Source organism: Cherax quadricarinatus, chromosome 5 (genome assembly GCF_038502225.1).
Source record: "Cherax quadricarinatus isolate ZL_2023a chromosome 5, ASM3850222v1, whole genome shotgun sequence".
Lineage (NCBI taxonomy): Eukaryota > Metazoa > Arthropoda > Malacostraca > Decapoda > Parastacidae > Cherax > Cherax quadricarinatus.
The window spans coordinates 5730325-5753098 of NC_091296.1; the positions used below are offsets into that span (position 1 = coordinate 5730325).

Consider the following 22774-nt stretch of genomic DNA (forward strand, 5'->3'; position numbering starts at 1 on the left):
CAGGTCCCAATGATGCCGGATTTGTGATGGAGGACCTGTATGTACGTGGTGATGCGCTCTTGATCTAGGGAACTGGATCTGTGCTCCAGTTCCCTAAATTAATAATTTTTTTTTTTTTTTTCAACAAGTCGGTCGTCTCCCACCGAGGCAGGGTGACCCAAAAAAGAAAGAAAATCCCCAAAAAGAAAATACTTTCATCATCATTCAACACTTTCACCACACTCACACATTATCACTGCTTTTGCAGAGGTGCTCAGAATACAACAGCTTAGAAGCATATACGTATAAAGATACACAACATATCCCTCCAAACTGCCAATATCCCAAACCACTCCTTTAAAGTGCAGGCATTGTACTTCCCATTTCCAGGACTCAAGTCCGACTATATGAAAATAACCGGTTTCCCTGAATCCCTTCACTAAATATTACCCTGCTCACACTCCAACAGATTGTCAGGTCCCAAGTATCATTCGTCTCCATTCACTCCTATCTAACACGCTCATGCACGCTTGCTGGAAGTCCAAGCCCCTCGCCCACAAAACCTTCTTTACCCCCTCTTTCCAACCCTTTCGAGGACGACCCCTACACCTCTTTCCTTCCCCTATAGATTTATATGCTTTCCATGTCATTCTACTTTGATCCATTCTCTCTAAATGACCAAGCCACCTCAACAACCCCTCTTCTGCCCTCTGACTAATGCTTTTATTAACTCCACACCTTCTCCTAATTTCCACACTCCGAATTTTCTGCATAATATTTACACCACACATTGCCCTTAGACAGGACATCTCCACTGCCTCCAACCGTCTCCTCGCTGCTGCATTTACCACCCAAGCTTCACATCCATATAAGAGTGTTGGTACTACTATACTTTCATACATTCCCTTCTTTGCCTCCATAGATAACGTTTTTTGACTCCACATATACCTCAACGCACCACTCACCTTTTTTCCCTCATCAATTCTATGATTAACCTCATCCTTCATAAATCCATCCGCCGACACGTCAACTCCCAAGTATCTGAAAACATTCACTTCTTCCATACTCCTCCTCCTCAATTTGATATCCAATTTTTCTTTATCTAAATCATTTGATACCCTCATCACCTTACTCTTTTCTATGTTCACTTTCAACTTTCTACCTTTACACACATTCTCAAACTCATCCACTAACTTTTGCAATTTTTCTTTAGAATCTCCCATAAGCACAGTATCATCAGCAAAAAGTAACTGTGTCAATTCCCATTTTGAATTTGATTCCCCATAATTTAATCCCACCCCTCTCCCGAACACCCTAGCATTTACTTCTTTTACAACCCCATCTATAAATATATTAAACAACCATGGTGACATTACACATCCCTGTCTAAGACCTACTTTTACCGGGAAGTATTCTCCCTCTCTTCTACACACCCTAACCTGAGCCTCACTATCCTCATAAAAGCTCTTTACAGCATTTAGTAACTTACCACCTATTCCATAAACTTGCAACATCTGCCACATTGCTCCTCTATCCACTATCATATGCCTTTTCTAAATCCATAAATGCAATAAAAACTTCCCTACCTTTATCTAAATACTGTTCACATATATGCTCGGTGGGAGACGGCCGACTTGTTGAAAAAAAAAAAAAAAAAAAAAAAAAAAAAAAAATATGCTTCAATGTAAACACTTGATCTACACATCCCCTACCCACTCTGAAGCCTCCTTGCTCATCCGCAATTCTACATTCTGTCTTACCTCTAATTCTTTCAATTATAACCCTACCGTATACTTTTCCTGGTATACTCTGTAAAAATTATAGAGGAATAAGTTTACTATCTCTTTTGTCCCCTTTCCCTTTATATAAAGGGACTATACATGCTCTCCGCCAATCCCTAGGTACCTTCCCCTCTTTCATACATTTATTAAACAAAAGTACCAACCACTCCAACACTATATCCCCCCCTGCTTTTAACATTTCTGTCATGATCCCATCAGTTCCAGCTGCTTTACCCCCTTTCATTCTACGTAATGCCTCACGTACCTCCACCACACTTACATTCTGCTCTTCTTCACTCCTAAAAGATGGTATACCTCCCTGGCCAGTGCATGAAATTACCGCCTCCCTTTCTTCCTCAACATTTAAAAGTTCCTCAAAATATTCTCGCCATCTACCTAATACCTCCCTCTCCCCATCTACTAACTCCCCTACTCTGTTTTTAACGGACAAATCCATACTTTCCCTAGGCTTTCTTAACTTGTTTAACTCACTCCAAAATTTTTTCTTATTTTCATTAAAATTTCTTGACAGTGCCTCTCCCACTCTTTCATCTGCTCTCCTTTTGCACTCTCTCACCACTCTCTTCACCTTTCTTTTACTCTCCATATACTCTGCTCTTCTTATAACACTTCTGCTTTGTAAAAACCTCTCGTAAGCTACCTTTTTCTCTTTTATCACACCCTTTACTTCATCATTCCACCAATCACTCCTCTTTCCTCCTGCCCCCACCCTCCTATAACCACAAACTTCTGCCCCACATTCTAATACTGCATTTTTAAATTAATAATAATAACAATAATAATAATAAAAATAATAATAATAATACTGTAATAATTATAATACGTATGTATTAATAATAATAAAAATAAGAATTATAATAATTTTCCATGGGGAAGTGGAACAGAATTCTTCCTCGGTAAGCCATGCATGTTGTAAGAGGCGACTAAAATGCCGGGAGCAAGGGGCTAGTAACCCCTTCTCCTGTATAAATTACTAAATTTAAAAAGCGAAACTTTCGTTTTTCTTTTTGGGCCACCCTGCCTTAATGGGATATGGCTGATTTGTTGAAAGAAGAATTATAATAATATGTACGTACTAAGTATAATAATAATAATAATAATAATAATAATTTTCTTTTTTTTTTTCTCAACAAGTCGGCCGTCTCCCACCGAGGCAGGGTGACCCAAAAAAAAAAGAAAGAAAATCCCCAAAAAGAAAATACTTTCATCATCATTCAACACTTTCACCACACTCACACACTATCACTGCTTTTGCAGAGGTGCTCAGAATACAACAGTTTAGAAGCATACACATATAAAGATACACAACATATCGCTCCAAACTGACAATATCCCAAACCCCTCCTTTAAAGTGCAGGCATTGTACTTCCCATTTCCAGGACTCAAGTCCGACTATATGAAAATAACAACAATAATAATAATAATAATAATAATAATATTTTTCTTCTTCTTATTCTTTTTAGTAATCTTTACAGGAAAAGGGGTTACTAGCCCATTGTTCCCGGCATTTTAGTTGACTTTTACAACACGCATGGCTTACGGAGGAAAGATTCTTATTCCACTTCCCCATGGATATAAAAGGAAAATTAATAAGACCAAGAACTATTAAGATAAAATCAAAGAAAACTCAGATGAGTGTGTATAAATAAATGTGTACATGTATGTGTAGTGTGACCTAAGTGTAAGTAGAAGTAGCAAGACATGCCTGTAATCTTGCATATTTATGAGACAGACAAAAGACATCAGCAATCCTACCATCATGCAAAACAATCACAGGCTTCGTTTTACACTCACTTGGCAGGACGGTAGTACCTCCCTGGGTGGTTGCTGTCTACCAACCTACTACTGGGTAAGGGGCTTGGACTTCCAGCAAGCGTGCGTGAGCGTGTTAGATAGGAGTGAATGGAGACGAATGGTACTTGGGACCTGACGATCTGTTGGAGTGTGAGCAGGGTAATATTTAGTGAAGGGATTCAGGGAAACCGGTTATTTTCATATAGTCGGACTTGAGTCCTGGAAATGGGAAGTACAATGCCTGCACTTTAAAGGAGGGGTTTGGGATATTGGCAGTTTGGAGGGATATGTTGTGTATCTTTATATGTTTATGCTTCTAGACTGTTGTATTCTGAGCACCTCTGCAAAAACAGTGATAATGTGCGAGTGTGGTGAAAGTGTTGAATGATGATGAAAGTATTTTCTTTTTGGGGATTTTCTTTCTTTTTTGGGTCACCCTGCCTCGGTGGGAGACGGCCGACTTGTTGAAAAAAAAAAAAAAAAAAAAAAATAATAATAATAATAATAATAATAATAATAATAATAATAATAATAATAATAATAATACAATAGTAATAATAATATGTCATCATTTTTAGACATTTTTCATATATAAAGTAAAAGGACAATAGGTAGTAGGTTGGTAGACAGCAACCGCCCAGGGAGGTACTACCGTCCTGCCAAGTGAGTGTAAAACGAAAGCCTGTAATTGTTTTACATGATGGTAGGATTGCTGGTGTCCTTTTTTCTGTCTCATGAACATGCAAGATTTCAGGTACGTCTTGCTACTTCTACTTACACTTAGGTCACACTACACATACATGTACAAGCACATATATACACACCCCTCTGGGTTTTCTTCTATTTTCTTTCTAGTTCTTATTCTTGTTTATTTCCTCTTATCTCCATGGGGAAGTGGAACAGAATTCTTCCTCCGTAAGCCATGCGTGTTGTAAGAGGCAACTAAAATGCCGGGAGCAAGGGGCTAGTAACCTCTTCTCCTGTATATATTACTAAATGTAAAAGGAGAAACTTTCGTTTTTCCTTTTGGGCCACCCCGCCTCGGTGGGATACGGCCGGTGTGTTGAAAGAAGAAAAAGTAAAAGGACACAAGTGCAACTAATGTGACATTTATTGTGGCAACGTTTCGCTCTCCAGGAGCTTTATCAAGCCATTACCAATGGCTTGATAAAGCTCCTGGAGAGCGAAACGTTGCCACAATAAATGTCACATTAGTTGCACTTGTGTCCTTTTACTTTACATATTGTCGGTAATTCTACCAACTTTATTACATTTTTCATATATTTTTTTTTCATATTTTTGTGGCAAATGCTTCAAAATAGAAATTGGTAACCCTCTGGGTGGCTGTAGGTACAGCTGCTACGACCACAGCTATCTCAGTGCCAACCAAGGGTCAAAAGGAAGACGAGGTGTACCGTTCTGAGTGACCGCAGCAGACCCTTGGGATGCGTAATTTTATCTTATATTGTACAAATTTCTTACACAATGCCTTGCCCAAAGAGACAGTATTTGCGTACAATCAGCAAGAAGCTCGAGAAGAGATTAAAAACTATGAAAAAAGCTAGAGAAACAAAGAAGGCAGCAGCACAGAGTGGAGCAGCTGGCCGCCACCACCACCACTACGGCCACTGCCACCACAGCCACTGTGGATGCTGCCACCACCACTGTGGCCACAGTGATCATGTCTTCACCTGTGGTTACATATGTGACAGCCTCACCACTAATCATAGATAAACACAAGCTAGGAGTGGGGTTATGGACTGGGAAGATACTAGAGTGGGAGAGTAAACGGCGGATGCTTTCTGCCGCTGCCGGTGTCGCCATCACTTGCGATATTATGGCCTCTTGTATTCATTCTAGAGTATATATCATGTTTCTATGTTATTAATATTGTTTATTATGTCATATTAGATAAACTGTGATAGATAACTAAGCCATAGAGTTGATATTAGCATTATTTTGTCATGTCTCCTGAGAGGCTGGAATGAATTAATTGCATTTCAATTAATTTAAATGAGGAAAATTGACTCAGCATATGAACAACTCAGGATACAAACAAGGTCACAGAATGGATTAAATTTGTAAGCCAAGGTTCCACTGTACTTATTACTGTTCCCTACACACCTTTCAAATACTACACTGTAATGCAGATGCTGACCAAAGACTCTCTGGACAAGTTTAACACAACACAAAGGCAACATACACAAAATAAACACTTCTTTAATGAATAACTAAAGTGTAATGAACGCTTGTCAATGCTCAATATTAACCCACCCAATAATAACTCAGGAGGTTCATCAATCTGTATATTTTGACTACCTTCTAGGATCCTCTTCAGCAGAAGAGGATCCCAGAATTGAAATATATAGATCAATCAACTTCCTAAGTTTGTCTCCAGGTGGGTTATTACTGTACTTCTTTGATATTCATTGTGTTCATCTAAGCCTCTATAAAAGTTTGATGCAAATAACAGTACTAAAAATGTGGAATAACTTGTTAGAAGAATTAAAAAATGAACTAATTTCATGAAGAAGATGGGAATTTTGCAGGTGAATTACATAAAAATCCTAGCAAATCCTTAATGATTACTCTCGTTTTTAAGCAACAACTTCCAAAAGTTAAACAATCATTGTTAAGCTAGTAACTTACATTGTTCGTGACACGTTGCAATCTTATCCAAGTCATCTACGTGATAGTAGTCATATCCAGATGTTCCCAAGACTTCAAATGGCATGTAACCAATAATAGTTGGTGCTCTGAAAAAATGTCATTTAGAAATTACAACCTTTGTAATAAATTATTTAATTTGATTTAAATGTTCTGTTAATAAGAATAAAAGACTCAATTTACAAGTTATATAGCTTGTTAAGAATAGTATAGTGGTGCCAACACTAATGTATGGGTATAGGGCATGGAATATGAATGTTGCAGTGAGGAGGTTGGAGGCAGTGGAGGTGTCATGTCTGATGGCTGGAGGCAGTGGAGGTGTCATGTCTGAGGGCTGGAGGCAGTGGAGGTGTCATGTCTGAGGGCTGGAGGCAGTGGAGGTGTCATGTCTGAGGGCTGGAGGCAGTGGAGGTGTCATGTCTGATGGCAAGGTGTGATGTGAATACTATGTAGAGAATTTGGAGTTTGGAGATTGGGAGGAGGTGTAGAGAAATCAAAAGTATTATTCTGAGGACTGAGGACTTGAGCCCTGGAGGTGGGAAGTATAGTGCCTGCACTCTGAAGGAGGAGTGAGGATGTTGCAGTTTGGAGCATCATCTAAACTGTGATGTCATCACCTTCCTGGCAAGACAGTGATTGAATGAGAGACAGTGAGAGTGTTTTCCTCTTTGTTGGGTCACTCTCCCTCAGTGGGAAACACACAGAATGTAAAAAGTTAAAAGATGTGTTTTAAAAATCCTGTTAAGTAGAATAAGAGCATACAGACTTAATTGTAAAAAAACAATAGAAAAGTTTATCAACTGAGGCTATTTTGACCTGCAAACGTTTAAGACTCACATCCTGAGCAAGATAACATTGTGCTTATATCATGACCAAGAAGCACTTCTATAATGTATGGCACAACACTGTATGTACAATGATGACACTAACTCAAGCTCACCACAGCTTCCCTGCACCAACATTATGCAAATATAACTGCCTTAATACCCAGTAATAATGGTTATGGGAACCTTGTAGATGATTCAGTGAGTTCATACAATATTAACCTTCAATTTCAACTCATTTTGTACTGAATTTAAGATTCTCTTCCAACCAAATGTAAATTCTATTCTTCAGCTCTTAATGCATGGTAAATGTAACACAATGCCCCATGCAAATATTTTTTCACTTTCTGTTACTAATTCTATGCCTATATTACTAAGCACGCCTTCACTTGGAACGTCACTGACATGAACCACACATAAAATAAACATGTTACATATCACTGCTTCTGCAATAATTTTCCTCACTGTCTAATCTTTCAGACTCACACCAGCTCTCTTAAATTAGGAAGGAAATATTACAGGACTACTGATAAGCACACAGGAATGTAAATATATGTGAAGAGTGAGTGTAAGTATGAGTTTGTTATTACATTTAGAGGGATAGCACTAAACTCACACGAGTCATATAGTGCCAGGGAAATGGGAAGCAATCAGATTCCATTCAAGGAAAGGAAGAGTAGTTTCAGTTCCTTGGATCAAGAGTCTATTATCAGTATCAAAGCACCTCCCTTAAAGGAAGCTGTCATCTTAAGCCTTCTAGAAACAAAAAAAAAAAAAAAAAAAAAAAAGGCAATCCTGTCAAAAGTGCAGAATAACTATCAGGCTTCCATTACACACTCATACTACATGTAGGTGCTGATAGTTGTTCGGTGGGAGTTGTGGTCTGGGGATTAAGTTACTGGTCCTGGGTGATATATGGTCCTGTGGGGTAGTTGTTCAGTGATACAAGGCTGCCCCAAGGCAAGGCTCCAGGAGTAGAAAAACTCATAAAACCCATCAAAGGTGTATCCTGGATGTTTGCTCACTACCATATGACTACTGCATCATTCTAACCTAAGTCAACACTGTACTGTATTTTTTTTTTTTTTTTTTTTTTTTTTCAACAAGTCGGCCGTCTCCCACCGAGGCAGGGTGACCCAAAAAAGAAAGAAAATCCCCAAAAAGAAAATACTTTCATCATCATTCAACACTTTCACCACACTCGCACATTATCACTGTTTTTGCAGAGGTGCTCAGAATACAACAGTCTAGAAGCATACACATATAAAGATACACAACATATCCCTCCAAACTGCCAATATCCCAAACCCCTCCTTTAAAGTGCAGGCATTGTACTTCCCATTTCCAGGACTCAAGTCCGACTATATGAAAATAACCGGTTTCCCTGAATCCCTTCACTAAATATTACCCTGCTCACACTCCAACAGATCGTCAGGTCCCAAGTACCATTCGTCTCCATTCACTCCTATCTAACACGCTCACGCACGCTTGCTGGAAGTCCAAGCCCCTTACCCACAAAACCTCCTTTACCCCCTCTCTCCAACCCTTTCGAGGACGACCCCTACCCCGCCTTCCTTCCCCTATAGATTTATATGCTTTCCATGTCATTCTACTTTGATCCATTCTCTCTAAATGACCAAACCACCTCAACAACCCCTCTTCTGCCCTCTGACTAATACTTTTATTAACTCCACACCTTCTCCTAATTTCCACACTCCGAATTTTCTGCATAATATTTACACCACACATTGCCCTTAAACAGGACATCTCCACTGCCTCCAACCGTCTCCTCGCTGCTGCATTTACCACCCAAGCTTCACACCCATATAAGAGTGTTGGTACTACTATACTTTCATACATTCCCTTCTTTGCCTCCATAGATAACGTTTTTTGACTCCACATATACCTCAACGCACCACTCACCTTTTTTCCCTCATCAATTCTATGATTAACCTCATCCTTCATAAATCCATCCGCCGACACGTCAACTCCCAAGTATCTGAAAACATTCACTTCTTCCATACTCCTCCTCCCCAATTTGATATCCAATTTTTCTTTATCTAAATCATTTGACACCCTCATCACCTTACTCTTTTCTATGTTCACTTTCAACTTTCTACCTTTACACACATTCCCAAACTCATCCACTAACCTTTGCAATTTTTCTTTAGAATCTCCCATAAGCACAGTATCATCAGCAAAAAGTAACTGTGTCAATTCCCATTTTGAATTTGATTCCCCATAATTTAATCCCACCCCTCTCCCAAACACCCTAGCATTTACTTCCTTAACAACCCCATCTATAAATATATTAAACAACCATGGTGACATTACACATCCCTGTCTAAGACCTACTTTTACCGGGAAATAGTCTCCCTCTCTTCTACACACCCTAACCTGAGCCTCACTATCTTCATAAAAACTCTTTACAGCATTTAATAACTTACCACCTATTCCATATACTTGCAACATCTGCCACATTGCTCCTCTATCCACTCTATCATATGCCTTTTCTAAATCCATAAATGCAATAAAAACTTCCCTACCTTTATCTAAATACTGTTCACATATATGCTTCAATGTAAACACTTGATCTACACATCCCCTACCCACTCTGAAACCTCCTTGCTCATCCGCAATCCTACATTCTGTCTTACCTCTAATTCTTTCAATTATAACCCTACCGTACACTTTTCCTGGTATACTCAGTAAGCTTATTCCTCTATAATTTTTACAGTCTCTTTTGTCCCCTTTCCCTTTATATAAAGGGACTATACATGCTCTCCGCCAATCCCTAGGTACCTTCCCCTCTTTCATACATTTATTGAACAAAAGTACCAACCACTCCAACACTATATCCCCCCCTGCTTTTAACATTTCTGTCATGATCCCATCAGTACCAGCTGCTTTACCCCCTTTCATTTTACGTAATGCCTCACGTACCTCCCCCACACTTACATTCTGCTCTTCTTCACTCCTAAAAGATGGTATACCTCCCTGACCAGTGCATGAAATTACTGCCTCTGTTTCTTCCTTAACATTTAAAAGTTCCTCAAAATATTCTCGCCATCTACCTAATACCTCCATCTCCCCATCTACTAACTCCCCTACTCTGTTTTTAACTGACAAATCCATATTTTCCCTTGGCTTTCTTAACTTGTTTAACTCACTCCAAAATTTTTTCTTATTTTCATTAAAATTTCTTGACAGTGCCTCTCCCACTCTATCATCTGCTCTCCTTTTGCACTCTCTCACCACTCTCTTTACCTTTCTTTTACTCTCCATATATTCTGCTCTTCTTATAACACTTCTGCTTTGTAAAAACCTCTCATAAGCTACCTTTTTCTCTTTTATCACACCCTTTACTTCATCATTCCACCAATCACTCCTCTTTCCTCCTGCACCCACCCTCCTATAACCACAAACTTCTGCCCCACATTCTAATACTGCATTTTTAAAACTATTCCAACCCTCTTCAACCCCCCCATTACTCATCTTTGCACTATCCCACCTTTCTGCTAATAGTCGCTTATATCTCGCCCGAACTTCCTCCTCCCTTAGTTTATACACTTTCACCTCCCTCTTACTTGTTGTTGCCACCTTCCTCTTTTCCCATCTACCTCTTACTCTAACTGTAGCTACAACTAAATAATGATCCGATATATCAGTTGCCCCTCTATAAACATGTACATCCTGGAGCCTACCCATCAACCTTTTATCCACCAATACATAATCTAATAAACTACTTTCATTACGTGCTACATCATACCTTGTATATTTATTTATCCTCTTTTTCATAAAATATGTATTACTTATTACCAAATTTCTTTCTACACATAGCTCAATTAAAGGCTCCCCATTTACATTTACCCCTGGCACCCCAAATTTACCTACTACTCCCTCCATAACATTTTTACCCACTTTAGCATTGAAATCCCCAACCACCATTACTCTCACACTTGAGTCAAAACTCCCCACGCATTCACTCAACATTTCCCAAAATCTCTCTCTCTCCTCTACACTTCTCTCTTCTCCAGGTGCATACACGCTTATTATAACCCACTTTTCACATCCAATCTTTATTTTACTCCACATAATCCTTGAATTAATACATTTATAGTCCCTCTTTTCCTGCCATAGCTTATCCTTCAACATTATTGCTACTCCTTCTTTAGCTCTAACTCTATTTGAAACCCCTGACCTAATCCCATTTATTCCTCTCCATTGAAACTCTCCCACCCCCTTCAGCTTTGTTTCACTTAAAGCCAGGACATCCAGCTTCTTCTCATTCATAACATCCACAATCATCTCTTTCTTATCATCTGCACAACATCCACGCACATTCAGACTTCCCACTTTGACAATTTTCTTCTTCTTATTCTTTTTAGTAATCTTTACAGGAAAAGGGGTTACTAGCCCATTGTTCCCGGCATTTTAGTCGACTTTTACAACACGCATGGCTTACGGAGGAAAGATTCTTATTTACTTCTCGAAAATCAAGTAGCAATTTTTACCAATACTCCAGCTAGTAATTTACCTGTGGTCGAGGAAAAGGAACTTCCACTCCAGGCTATGTCTTGAAGTAAATTCAGTCTTGGTTGGTTCAATAATCATCATTTCTCGTACGAGTTGAGGCCTCTCCATTCTTGCTATTGCCACAAAGACTAATCTGTTCCAATTAAATTATCAACAAATTTTATCAAAATAAAATATAATAAACTAGGAAATGTTCTGAGATAAGCTACAACTTTCACTGCCAGTATATGTAACATAAGAGATGATCAAGTGCTAGACCACCATCTTAAGACACAGAAAAATAAAGAACAAGAGAAATGATGGAAATTCTTATTATATTCACTGTTAAACACTAAATCCATTAGGGTCATGCAGTGCCTTGGAAACGGAGGAGGTGGAAGGTAATTAATTTTGATCCAAGGAACAGGAGGTAGCTATAATTCTCAGAATCAAGAGCCCTTCACAGCATCATGAAACCCACTTCAAAGGGAAATATAGAGAAAGACAGAACTGAGCAGGAGGGTCAAGACTAATTTTTTTTAATACATCGGCTGTCTACCACCAAGGCAGGTGACCCGAAAAAAGAAGAAACCGAAGTTTTTCTTATTTTTACATTTTATAGTTTATACAGAAGAAGGGGTTACTAGCCCCTTGGTCCCAACATTTAAGCTGCCTCTTACAGCATGCATGGCTTACAAGGAAGGATTCTTCTCCACTTCCTCATGGAGAGTAATTTCTTTATTAGACTGAATTCTACTAAACTAAACTACAGAAGGAAGTAGTGCAGAGACACACACACACACACACTCACTCACTCTCTCTCTCACTCTCACTCTCTCTCTCTCTCTCTCTCATGAGGTTGAGTAATGCATCACACCAGTGACAATGCCTACATCTGCTGCACCTCCTTTATCTGGCACCTGTATATAAGCACCAATCTTCCAGCCTGTGCCTCAAATTCTTCAAGACTACAGTGTTCTTCACCAACTCTAAGAATGATAACCTGATTACCTCATTTTCTGTATATATTTCTTCACATCATATCCCTGTATTGTATTAATAAAGCCACTTGTTGGTGAAACGTCTACAAATAAAGATACTGGCCCAGATGCTGCACGTGTGTCTAGTTCTTTATCTTGTCAGTACTGTATACCATTCACTTACGCCATAAAAAGTTATGCATAATATTTTTCTCACACGGGAGCTGTTTTAGTCATATACCCTATAACTCATTTACACTTTTTTGACACAAATAACCCGCACATAAAAGAGAGAAGCTTACGACGACGTTTTGGTCCGACTTGGACCATTGACAAAGTCACACTGGTGTGACTTTGTCAATGGTCACACTGGTGTGACTTTGTCAATGGTCCAAGTCGGACCGAAACGTCGTCGTAAGCTTCTCTCTTTTATGTGCGGGTTATTTGTGTATCGTTCCAGTCACGGTATTGTGCCTTTTTGTTATTTACTTTTTTAACACATTGGCCATCTCCCACCAAGGGAGGGTGACCCAAAAAAGAAACACTTTCACCATCATTCACACTATGAATGTCTTGCCAGAGGCCCCCACTCTTATGTTCATTAATAAATTACTGGATATGTCTTAATTTTCATACCTAATGATACACCTCAAATTCTAATTATACTGTTCTATCCAGTATACTGTACTTTATTTCTTATACAGTGGACCCTTGTTTTTTGTAAGGCTCAAAAGTCATAATTTTCGGAAAGGGTAACTTTTTTTCATCAAAACACTGACTCGTGAATCGTCATTTGACTCGCAAATAGTCGTTCGTCTGGGACATGTACACATGGCCCCGAGCCGCCTCACACTCCATTCCCAGCCAGTGTGCCATTGTTAATCAGTGAGTGAGGACGATCCCACGAGTTCGTACAATACATTTCATAATATTCCATTCATTTTAGTGCTTGCAACTGCTAAATAAGTCACCATGGCTCCAAAGAAAGCTTCTAGTGCCAGCCCTTTGGTAAAGAATGTGAGAAACACATATAATTTAAGAAAAGGTTTGTAGAAAAATACGAAAGTGGTGGTGGTAGAGTGGTAGCAGTTGTGATAGTGGTAGAGGATGGTAGTGGTTGTGATAGTGGTAGAGGGTGCCTTCTTCAGGGATTCAGCGATTCTACTAATTCCTCCAATGTTGTTGGAGTTGTATAGAGCTACAGAAAACATCGCCACCTCAGCTGCAGCCTTCACCACCATTATGGACGATTTATGCTCACAGTGGCCCTTATACACCCAACAACAACACAACACAACACAACACCTTTCGTGACATACATAATGACTTATTTTATTCATTCTAGAGTATATTCCATGGTTCTATGTTATTAATATTGTTTATTATGCTATATTAGTTGAATTGTGATAGATAAATAAGCCACAGAGTTGATATTAGCTTCATATTCTCCAACAATAAATTCGCCTTCCCTCCCTCTGCCCCGTCTGCCATACACCAACAAGAATCTTCAATAAAGGTAAGTGTGATGTTAAATGTTCATTTATACATTTTATTAGTGCTCTACATTTATTTGGCATTCTTTTCTGCATGTAAAGCTATATTTAAGCTAGGGAAGTGGCCCCTGAAGTGACCTCGAGTCCTTATGGAGGGGGATTCCCCTTCCAAATAATAACCTCTCTTCCCTCTCTCCTCCTCCCTGTTTTCCATTCATCAACAGCAATCTTCAATAAAGGTAACTGTCATGTTGAATGGTCATTCTTTTGCGCATGTAAATCTATCTTTAAGGTAAAAAAAAAATTTGTTGATACTTCTGGGTGTCTGGAACGAATTAATTGGATTTACATTATTTCTTATGGGGAAAATGGATTCGCAAATTGTCAATTTCTATAATAGTCACACTCTCTGGAACGGATTAATTACAAAAAACGAGGGTCCACTGTACATAGTATTATATTTTTTCTTCCAGAATCGAAAAAGCATTTTTAGTTTTAATGTTGAAATGTAAGCTAATGGCCACCAACTTAGTTTCTCATTCCTTCTCAAATTCAAAATTCTGAGAGACTTACTTTGTGGTTTCCTGAGACACTTGTGGGTGGACGAGGGAACTCTGAAACAAGCCTCCACCACCATTTCGACTACAACTACTCACAGATACGGAATCCTCAGCTTCACTGCAGCTAAAGTCGAGCACTCCATCTGTGAATAAAAATTCGTTGGGTAACAGTAGTGGGTAAATTTCGGGTGCCAGGGGTAAATGAAAATGGGGAGCATTTAATTTAGCTATGTGTAGAAAGAGGTTTGGTAATAAGTAATACATATTTTATGAAGAAGAGGATAAATAAATATACAAGGTGTGATATAGCACGTAATGAAAGTAGTTTGTTAGATTATGTATTGGTGGATAAAAGGTTGATGGGTAGGCTCCAGGATGTACACGTTTATAGAGGGGCAACTGATATATTGGATCATTATTTAGTTGTAGCTACAGTTAGAATAAGAGATAGATGGGAAAAGAGGAAAATGGCAACAACAAGTAAGAGGGAGGTGAAAGTGTATAAACTAGAGGAGGAAGTTCGGGTGAGACATAAGCAACTATTGGCAGATACGTTGGCTGGTGCAAGTATGAGTAGTGGGGGGGTTGAAGAGGGTTGGAATAGTTTTAAAAATGCAGTATTAGAATGTGGGGCAGAAGTTTGTGGTTATAAGAGGGTGGGTGCAGGAGGAAAGAGGAGTGATTGGTGGAATGATGAAGGGAATGATAAAAGAGAAAAAGTTAGCTTATGAGAGGTTTTTACAAAGCAGAAGTGTTATAAGAAGATTAGAGTATATGGAGAGTAAAAGAAAGGTGAAGAGAGTGGTGAGAAAATGCAAAATGAGAGCAGATGATAGAGTGGGAGAGGCACTGTCAAGAAATTTTAATGAAAATAAGAAAAAATTTTGGAGTGAGTTAAACAAGTTAAGAAAGCCTAGAGAACGAATGGATTTGTCAGTTAAAAACAGAGTAGCGGAGTTAGTAGATGGGGAGATGGAGGTATTGGGTAGATGGCGAGAATATTTTAAGGAACTTTTAAATGTCGATGAAAAAAGGGAGGCGGTAATTTCATGCACTGGCCAGGGAGGTACACCATCTTTTAGGAGTGAAGAAGAACAGGATGCGAGTATGGGGAAGGTGCGCGAGGCATTACGTAGAATGAAAGGGGGTAAAGCAGCTGGAACTGATGGGATCATGACAGAAATGTTAAAAGCAGGGTGGGGATATAGTGTTGGAGTGGTTGGTACTTTTGTTTAATAAATGTATGAAAGAGGGGAAGGTACCTAGGGATTGGCAGCGAGCATGTATAGTCCCTTTATATAAAAGGGAGGGGGGACAAAAGAGATTGTAAAAATTATAGAGGAATAAGTTTACTGAGTATACCAGGAAAAGTGGTTATTACTGAAAGAATTTGAGGTAAGACAGAATGTAGGATTGTGGATGAGCAAGGAGGTTTTAGAGTGGGTAGGGGATGCGTAGATCAAGTGTTTACATTGAAGCATATATTTTTATTATTTTTTTTATTATCACACCGGCCGATTCCCACCAAGGCAGGGTGGCCCGAAAAAGAAAAACTTTCACCATCATTCACTCCATCACTGTCTTGCCAGAAGGGTGCTTTACACTACAGTTTTTAAACTGCAACATTAACACCCCTCCTTCAGAGTGCAGGCACTGTACTTCCCATCTCCAGGACTCAAGTCCGGCCTGCCGGTTTCCCTGAATCCCTTCATAAATGTTACTTTGCTCACACTCCAACAGCACGTCAAGTATTAAAAACCATTTGTCTCCATTCACTCCTATCAAACACGCTCACGCATGCCTGCTGGAAGTCCAAGCCCCTCGCACACAAAACCTCCTTTACCCCCTCCCTCCAACCCTTCCTAGGCCGACCCCTACCCCGCCTTCCTTCCACTACAGACTGATACACTCTTGAAGTCATTCTGTTTCGCTCCATTCTCTCTACATGTCCGAACCACCTCAACAACCCTTCCTCAGCCCTCTGGACAACAGTTTTGGTAATCCCGCACCTCCTCCTAACTTCCAAACTACGAATTCTCTGCATTATATTCACACCACACATTGCCCTCAGACATGACATCTCCACTGCCTCCAGCCTTCTCCTCGCTGCAACATTCATCACCCACGCTTCACACCCATATAAGAGCGTTGGTAAAACTATACTCTCATACATTCCCCTCTTTGCCTCCAAGGACAAAGTTCTTTGTCTCCACAGACTCCTAAGTGCACCACTCACTCTTTTTCCCTCATCAATTCTATGATTCACCTCATCTTTCATAGACCCATCCGCTGACACGTCCACTCCCAAATATCTGAATACGTTCACCTCCTCCATACTCTCTCCCTCCAATCTGATATTCAATCTTTCATCACCTAATCTTTTTGTTATCCTCATAACCTTACTCTTTCCTGTATTCACCTTTAATTTTCTTCTTTTGCACACCCTACCAAATTCATCCACCAATCTCTGCAACTTCTCTTCAGAATCTCCCAAGAGCACAGTGTCATCGGCAAAGAGCAGCTGTGACAACTCCCACTTTGTGTGTGATTCTTTATCTTTTAACTCCACGCCTCTTGCCAAGACCCTCGCATTTACTTCTCTTACAACCCCATCTATAAATATATTAAACAACCACGGTGACATCACACATCCTTGTCTAAGGCCTACTTTTACTGGGAAAAAATTTCCCTCTTTCCTACATACTCTAACTTGAGCCTCACTATCCTCGTAAAAACTCTTCACTGCTTTCAGTAACCTACCTCCTACACCATACACTTGCAACATCTGCCACATTGCCCCCCTATCCACCCTGTCATACGCCTTTTCCAAATCCATAAATGCCACAAAGCATATATGTGAACAGTATTTAGATAAAGGTAGGGAAGTTTTTATTGCATTTATGGATTTAGAAAAGGCATATGATAGAGTGGATAGGGGAGCAATTGGCAGACGTTGCAAGTATATGGAATACGTGGTAAGTTACTAAATGCTGTAAAGAGTTTTTATGAGGATAGTGAGACTCAGGTTAGGGTGTGTAGAAGAGAGGGAGACTACTTCCCAGTAAAAGTAGGTCTTAGACAGGGATGTGTAATGTCACCATGGTTGTTTAATATATTTATAGATGGGGTTGTAAAAGAAGTAAATGCTAGGGTGTTCGGGAGAGGGGTGGGATTAAATTATGGGGAATCAAATACAAAATGGGAATTGACACAGTTGCTTTTTGGAGATTCTAAAGAAAAATTGCAAAGGTTAGTAGACAAGTTTGGGAGTGTGTGTAAAGGTAGAAAGTTGAAAGTGAACATAGAAAAGAGTAAGGTGATGAGGGTATCAAATGATTTAGATAAAGAAAAATTGGATATCAAATTGGGAAGAAGGAGTATGGAAGAAGTGAATGTTTTCAGATATTTGGGAGTTGACGTGTCGACAGATGGATTTATGAAGGATGAGATTAATCATAGAATTGATGAGGAAAAAAAGGCGAGCAGCACATTGAGGTATATGTGGAGACAAAAAACGTTATCTGTGGAGGCAAAGAAGGGAATGCATGAAAGTATAGTAGTACCAACACTCTTATATGGGTGTGAAGCTTGGGTTGTAAATGCAGCAGCGAGGTGGTTGGAGGCAGTGGAGATGTCCTGTCTAAGGGCAATGTGTTGTGTAAATATTATGCAGAAAATTCAGAGTGTGGAAATTAGGAGTAAATAAAAGTATTAGTCAGAGGGCTGAAGAGGGTTTGTTGAGGTGGTTTGGTCATCTAGAGAGAATGGATCAAAGTAGAATGACATGGAGAGCGTATAAATCTGTAGGGGAAGGAAGATGGGGTAGGGGTCGTCCTCGAAAAGGTTGGAAGGAAGGGATAAGGGAGGTGTTGTGGGCGAGGGGCTTGGACTTCCAGCAGGAGTGCGTGAGCGTGTTAGATAGGACTGAATGGAGATGAATGGTATTTGGGACCTGACAAGCTGTTGGAGTGTGAGCAGGGTAATATTTAGTGAAGGGATTCAGGGAAGCCGGTTATATTATATAGCCGAACATGAGTCCTGGAAATGGGAAGTACATACAATGCCTGCACTCTAAAGGAGGGGTTTGGGATATTGGCAGTTTGGAGGGGTATATTGTGTATTTTTATACATATGTATACTTCTAAACTGTTGTATACTGAGCACCTCTGCAAAAACAGTGATTATGTGTGAGTGAGGTGAAAGTGTTGAATGATGATGAAAGTATTTTCTTTTTGGGGATTTTCTTTCTTTTTTTGGGTCACCCTGCCTCGGTGGGAGACGGCCGACTTGTTAAAAAAAAAAAAATTAACAAATTTACCAAGGAGCTAGTAGCCCCTTCTCTTGTATAAATTACTAAATTTGAAAAGAGAAACTTTTGTTTTTCTTTTTGAACCACCCTGCCTTGGTGGGATGCGGCCGCTTTGTTGAAAGAAGAAGATTAACAAATTTGTTAATATTATTAACAAATATTATTATCATGTGTTCGCATAAGCAGCACTGGATCTCATGAGCAGCAATAGATCTTATGCATGTGTACACATCAAGGGGCAAAACAATCACTCACATTAAGGGGTGAAACAATCACATCAAGGGGCAAAACAATCACATCAAGGGGTGAAACAATCACATCAAGGGGTGAAACAATCACTCATATCAAGGGGTGAAACAATCACATCAAGGGGTGAAACAATCACATCAAGGGGCAAAACAATCACTCACATCAAGGGGTGAAACAATCACATCAAGGGGTGAAACAATCACTTGCATCAAGGGGTGAAACAATCACATCAAGGGGTGAAACAATCACATCAAGGGGTGAAACAATCACTTGCATCAAGGGGTGAAACAATCACATCAAGGGGTGAAACAATCACATCAAGAGGCAAAACAATCACTGTGTGACTTTGTCAATGGTCCAAGTCGGACCGAAACGTCGTCGTAAGCTTCTCTCTTTTATGAGCGGGTTATTTGTGCATTGTAACAATGATGCAGATGAATCTGATTTTAATGAAGAACAAAAAGAAGAAGACGAAGATGATGAGGAGGGAGATCAAGCAAAAGGTGAAGAAGACAAAGAAGATGAAGGAGGAGGAGGAGATGAAGAAGGAGACAAGGAAGAAGACAAAGAAGATGAAGCAGAAGACGAAGACCAAGAGGAAAAACAAGAAGACAAACATGAAGAAGAAAAGAAGTTATAAGTGTCCTGACTCACCTTCACTAGGACAATTGTATCGCTCGAAATACCCAGTTAAATGTACTCGTTCATACTGTATGCTGTCTGAGGTGTGTATTGTTCCACGCTTCAAATGTATCGCAACTGTGTATTTTTCTGAAAAGGAAGACATGGGATATATTAAAGCAAAGCCATTCATTTTAATTACCTAAAATATTGAGAGGAATATGAGCTTAGTGAAAATATATTCTAGAAACACCTATGTACCACACCTATGTACCACACCTATGTATCACTCCTGTGTACCACACCTACACCCACAATTTTTCTAAGAATAAGGATTTTTTTTTAACGCACCATTCATCTCCCACAGAGGTTCGGTAACCCCCCCAAAAATGGCAACACATCCATCATCATTCCCTGCATCGCTATCATGGCAGAATAGTACCGACATCATAGTTCATGTGACATCCCGCCTCCCCTCCCCTGAGCTGTAGCTGACGTGTATTCATCAAAGACATTTCACAGCCCTTGGTGTGGCTCTCACCGTTAGAACTGAGAATTCTTCTCCAAGATACGATACTATATATCCCAAAAGGCACTACAGTGGACCCCGGCTTAACGATCACCTCCCAATGCGACCAATTATGTAAGTGTATTTAAGTAAGTGCGTTTGTATGTGTATGTTTGGGGGTCTGAAATGGAATAATCTACTTCACAATATTCCTTATGGGAACGAATTCGGTCAGTACTGGCACCTGAACATACTTCTGGAATGAAAAAATATCGTTAACCGGGGGTCCACTGTACTTACATTATACCACTCTCTAATCTACCCTTACCTCACCTATGGTATTTGTGCTTAGGCTTCTACTGTGACTAATCACCTTAAACCATTAATAACCCAACAAAAAGCTGCTGTGCAGATGATCACCAATTCCTGCACCAGACAACACATCACTCCACTTTTCAAGAGACTCAGGTTACTTAACCCTTTAAGGGTCACCAGGCCTTCTCCTAAACTCAGGGTTGGAAATTTTTTGAAAAAAAAAAATTATTTTTTCTTATGAAATGATAGAGAAATTTTTCCTGATCATAATAACACCAAAAGTATGAAATTTGATGGAAAACTTATGAAGTTAGCAGTCTCAACGATGTTTACACATCAGCAATTTAAGAACGTAAGAACATAAGAATGGAGGAACACTGCAGCAGGCCTGTTGGCCCTATTTTCGGCCAATTCCAATGTACCAGTTGACAAAAATCATAACTATTTCGCTAGAACTCCATTTTTTCTATTGAATGAGTACAAGAAACCACCCATCTACCAATTTCAACTATCCAATAAAGTTTTCAGAATTTGGCAATTTTCAAATTCAAATTCAAAGTTTATTCTCTATAAAGATTACAATGTTGAATTTACAGAATTTGGTTGTTGTGTGGTTTACATGTAGTTAAATAATGATTACAGAGTGTACCACTAGAACGCCTAGCATGGCTAGGCATTTCGGGCAGACTTAGTTTAATTCTTTATTTTAAAATACATATTACAAATTATGAGGTAAGTTGGTATTATGGCTAAGTGACTAAATACTAGTTTGTGAGTTTAGCAATGTGAATGCTTTTGTTTTGGCACAGTACATAGTTTCAGTATTGGAGTATCATAGGATTCATTATTTTAAGATTGAGATTAATATTTCTGTTTATGGTCAAATGGGTGAGTGTAAGTGTGAACCACCAGGTGGTATTCGCATAGTTAGTTGATGGGGTGTATCAGGGAGATAAGATGTTTTCTAATGGTAGTTTTGAAGTGTGATGAATGTGTCTGCAGTTCTAGAGTTCTCAGGTAGGGTGTTCCAGATTTTAGAGCCTTTGACATACATTGAATTTTTGTAAAGGTTTAGTCGGATGCGGGGAATGTCGTAGAGATGTTTGTGTCTGGTGTTATGCCTGTGGGTTCTGTCACAACTATCAAGAAAGCGTTTTAGGTCAAGGTTGATATTGGAGTTTAAGGTCCTGTAGATGTAGATTGCACAGTAGTAAGTGTGGATGTACTGAACAGGGAGTAAGTTTAGATCTATGAAGAGTGGGGGGGGGGGAGGTGTTGCCAGGGATGGGATTTAGTGATTATTCTTACTGCAGCTTTTTGTTGGGTTACTATTGGCTTTAGGTGTGTTGCTGCAGTTGATCCCCAAGCACAAATAGCATAGGTGAGGTATGGATAAATAAGTGAGTGGTATAGTGTGAGAAGGGCATTTTGCGGCACATAGTATCGTATCTTGGAGAGGATCCCAACCATTTTGGATACTTTTTTGGTTATGTGTTGGATATGGGTGCTGAAATTCAGGTTGTTGTCAAGGTATAGGCCTAGGAATTTGCCCTCATTATGTCTGGTAATTAGAGTGTTGTCAGTCTTAATGTTAATTTGTGCATCTCCTGCTCTGCTACCAAACATAATATAGTAGGTTATGTCAGTGTTAAGCGTAAGTTTATTAGCTGTCATCCAAGTCGATATTTTGATCAGCTCCTCATTAACAATGGTGTTGAGGGTGGCAAGATTAGGGTGAGAGATGACATAAGTCGTGTCATCAGCAAAGAGAATGGGTTTCAGGTGTTGGGATATGTTTGGAAGATCATTGATGTATATGAGGAAGAGCAGGGGACCAAGGACACTTTCCTGCGGAACTCCAGTATCAAGTGGCCGTGTTGTTGATGCTGTGTCTTTAATGGTGACATACTGATACCTATTAGTAAGGTAAGATTTGAAATAAGCAAGCGCATGGCCTCTTATACCGTAATGGTCAAGTTTGTGGAGTAGGATGTCGTGGTCTACTGTGCCAAAAGCTTTTTTTAGGTCAATAAAAATTCCTAGTGGATATTCCTTATTTTCCAATGCTGTGTAAAGCAGATCTAGCATTTTTATGATTGCATCATTAGTGCTTTTATTTTTCCTGAATCCAAATTGGCAGGGGTTGAGTATGTTTTGT

The 22774-nt window shown here is 39.4% G+C and overlaps 1 protein-coding gene across 5 annotated transcripts in view; it reads right to left on the reverse strand.

Moving 5' to 3' along the window:
* The window catches only part of LOC128684942 (circadian locomoter output cycles protein kaput), a 136833-nt gene that overhangs the window by 29946 nt on the left and 84113 nt on the right, over positions 1-22774 (reverse strand). For all 5 annotated transcript variants that reach the window (XM_070099497.1, XM_070099505.1, XM_070099509.1 and 2 more), the window contains 4 exons: positions 19827-19943; positions 14628-14757; positions 11604-11735; positions 6225-6331 (listed from right to left, as the gene is read on the reverse strand). In XM_070099497.1, coding sequence (XP_069955598.1) covers positions 6225-6331; positions 11604-11735; positions 14628-14757; positions 19827-19943 — 486 coding nt within the window. The remainder of the gene's footprint in view (positions 1-6224; positions 6332-11603; positions 11736-14627; positions 14758-19826; positions 19944-22774) is intronic.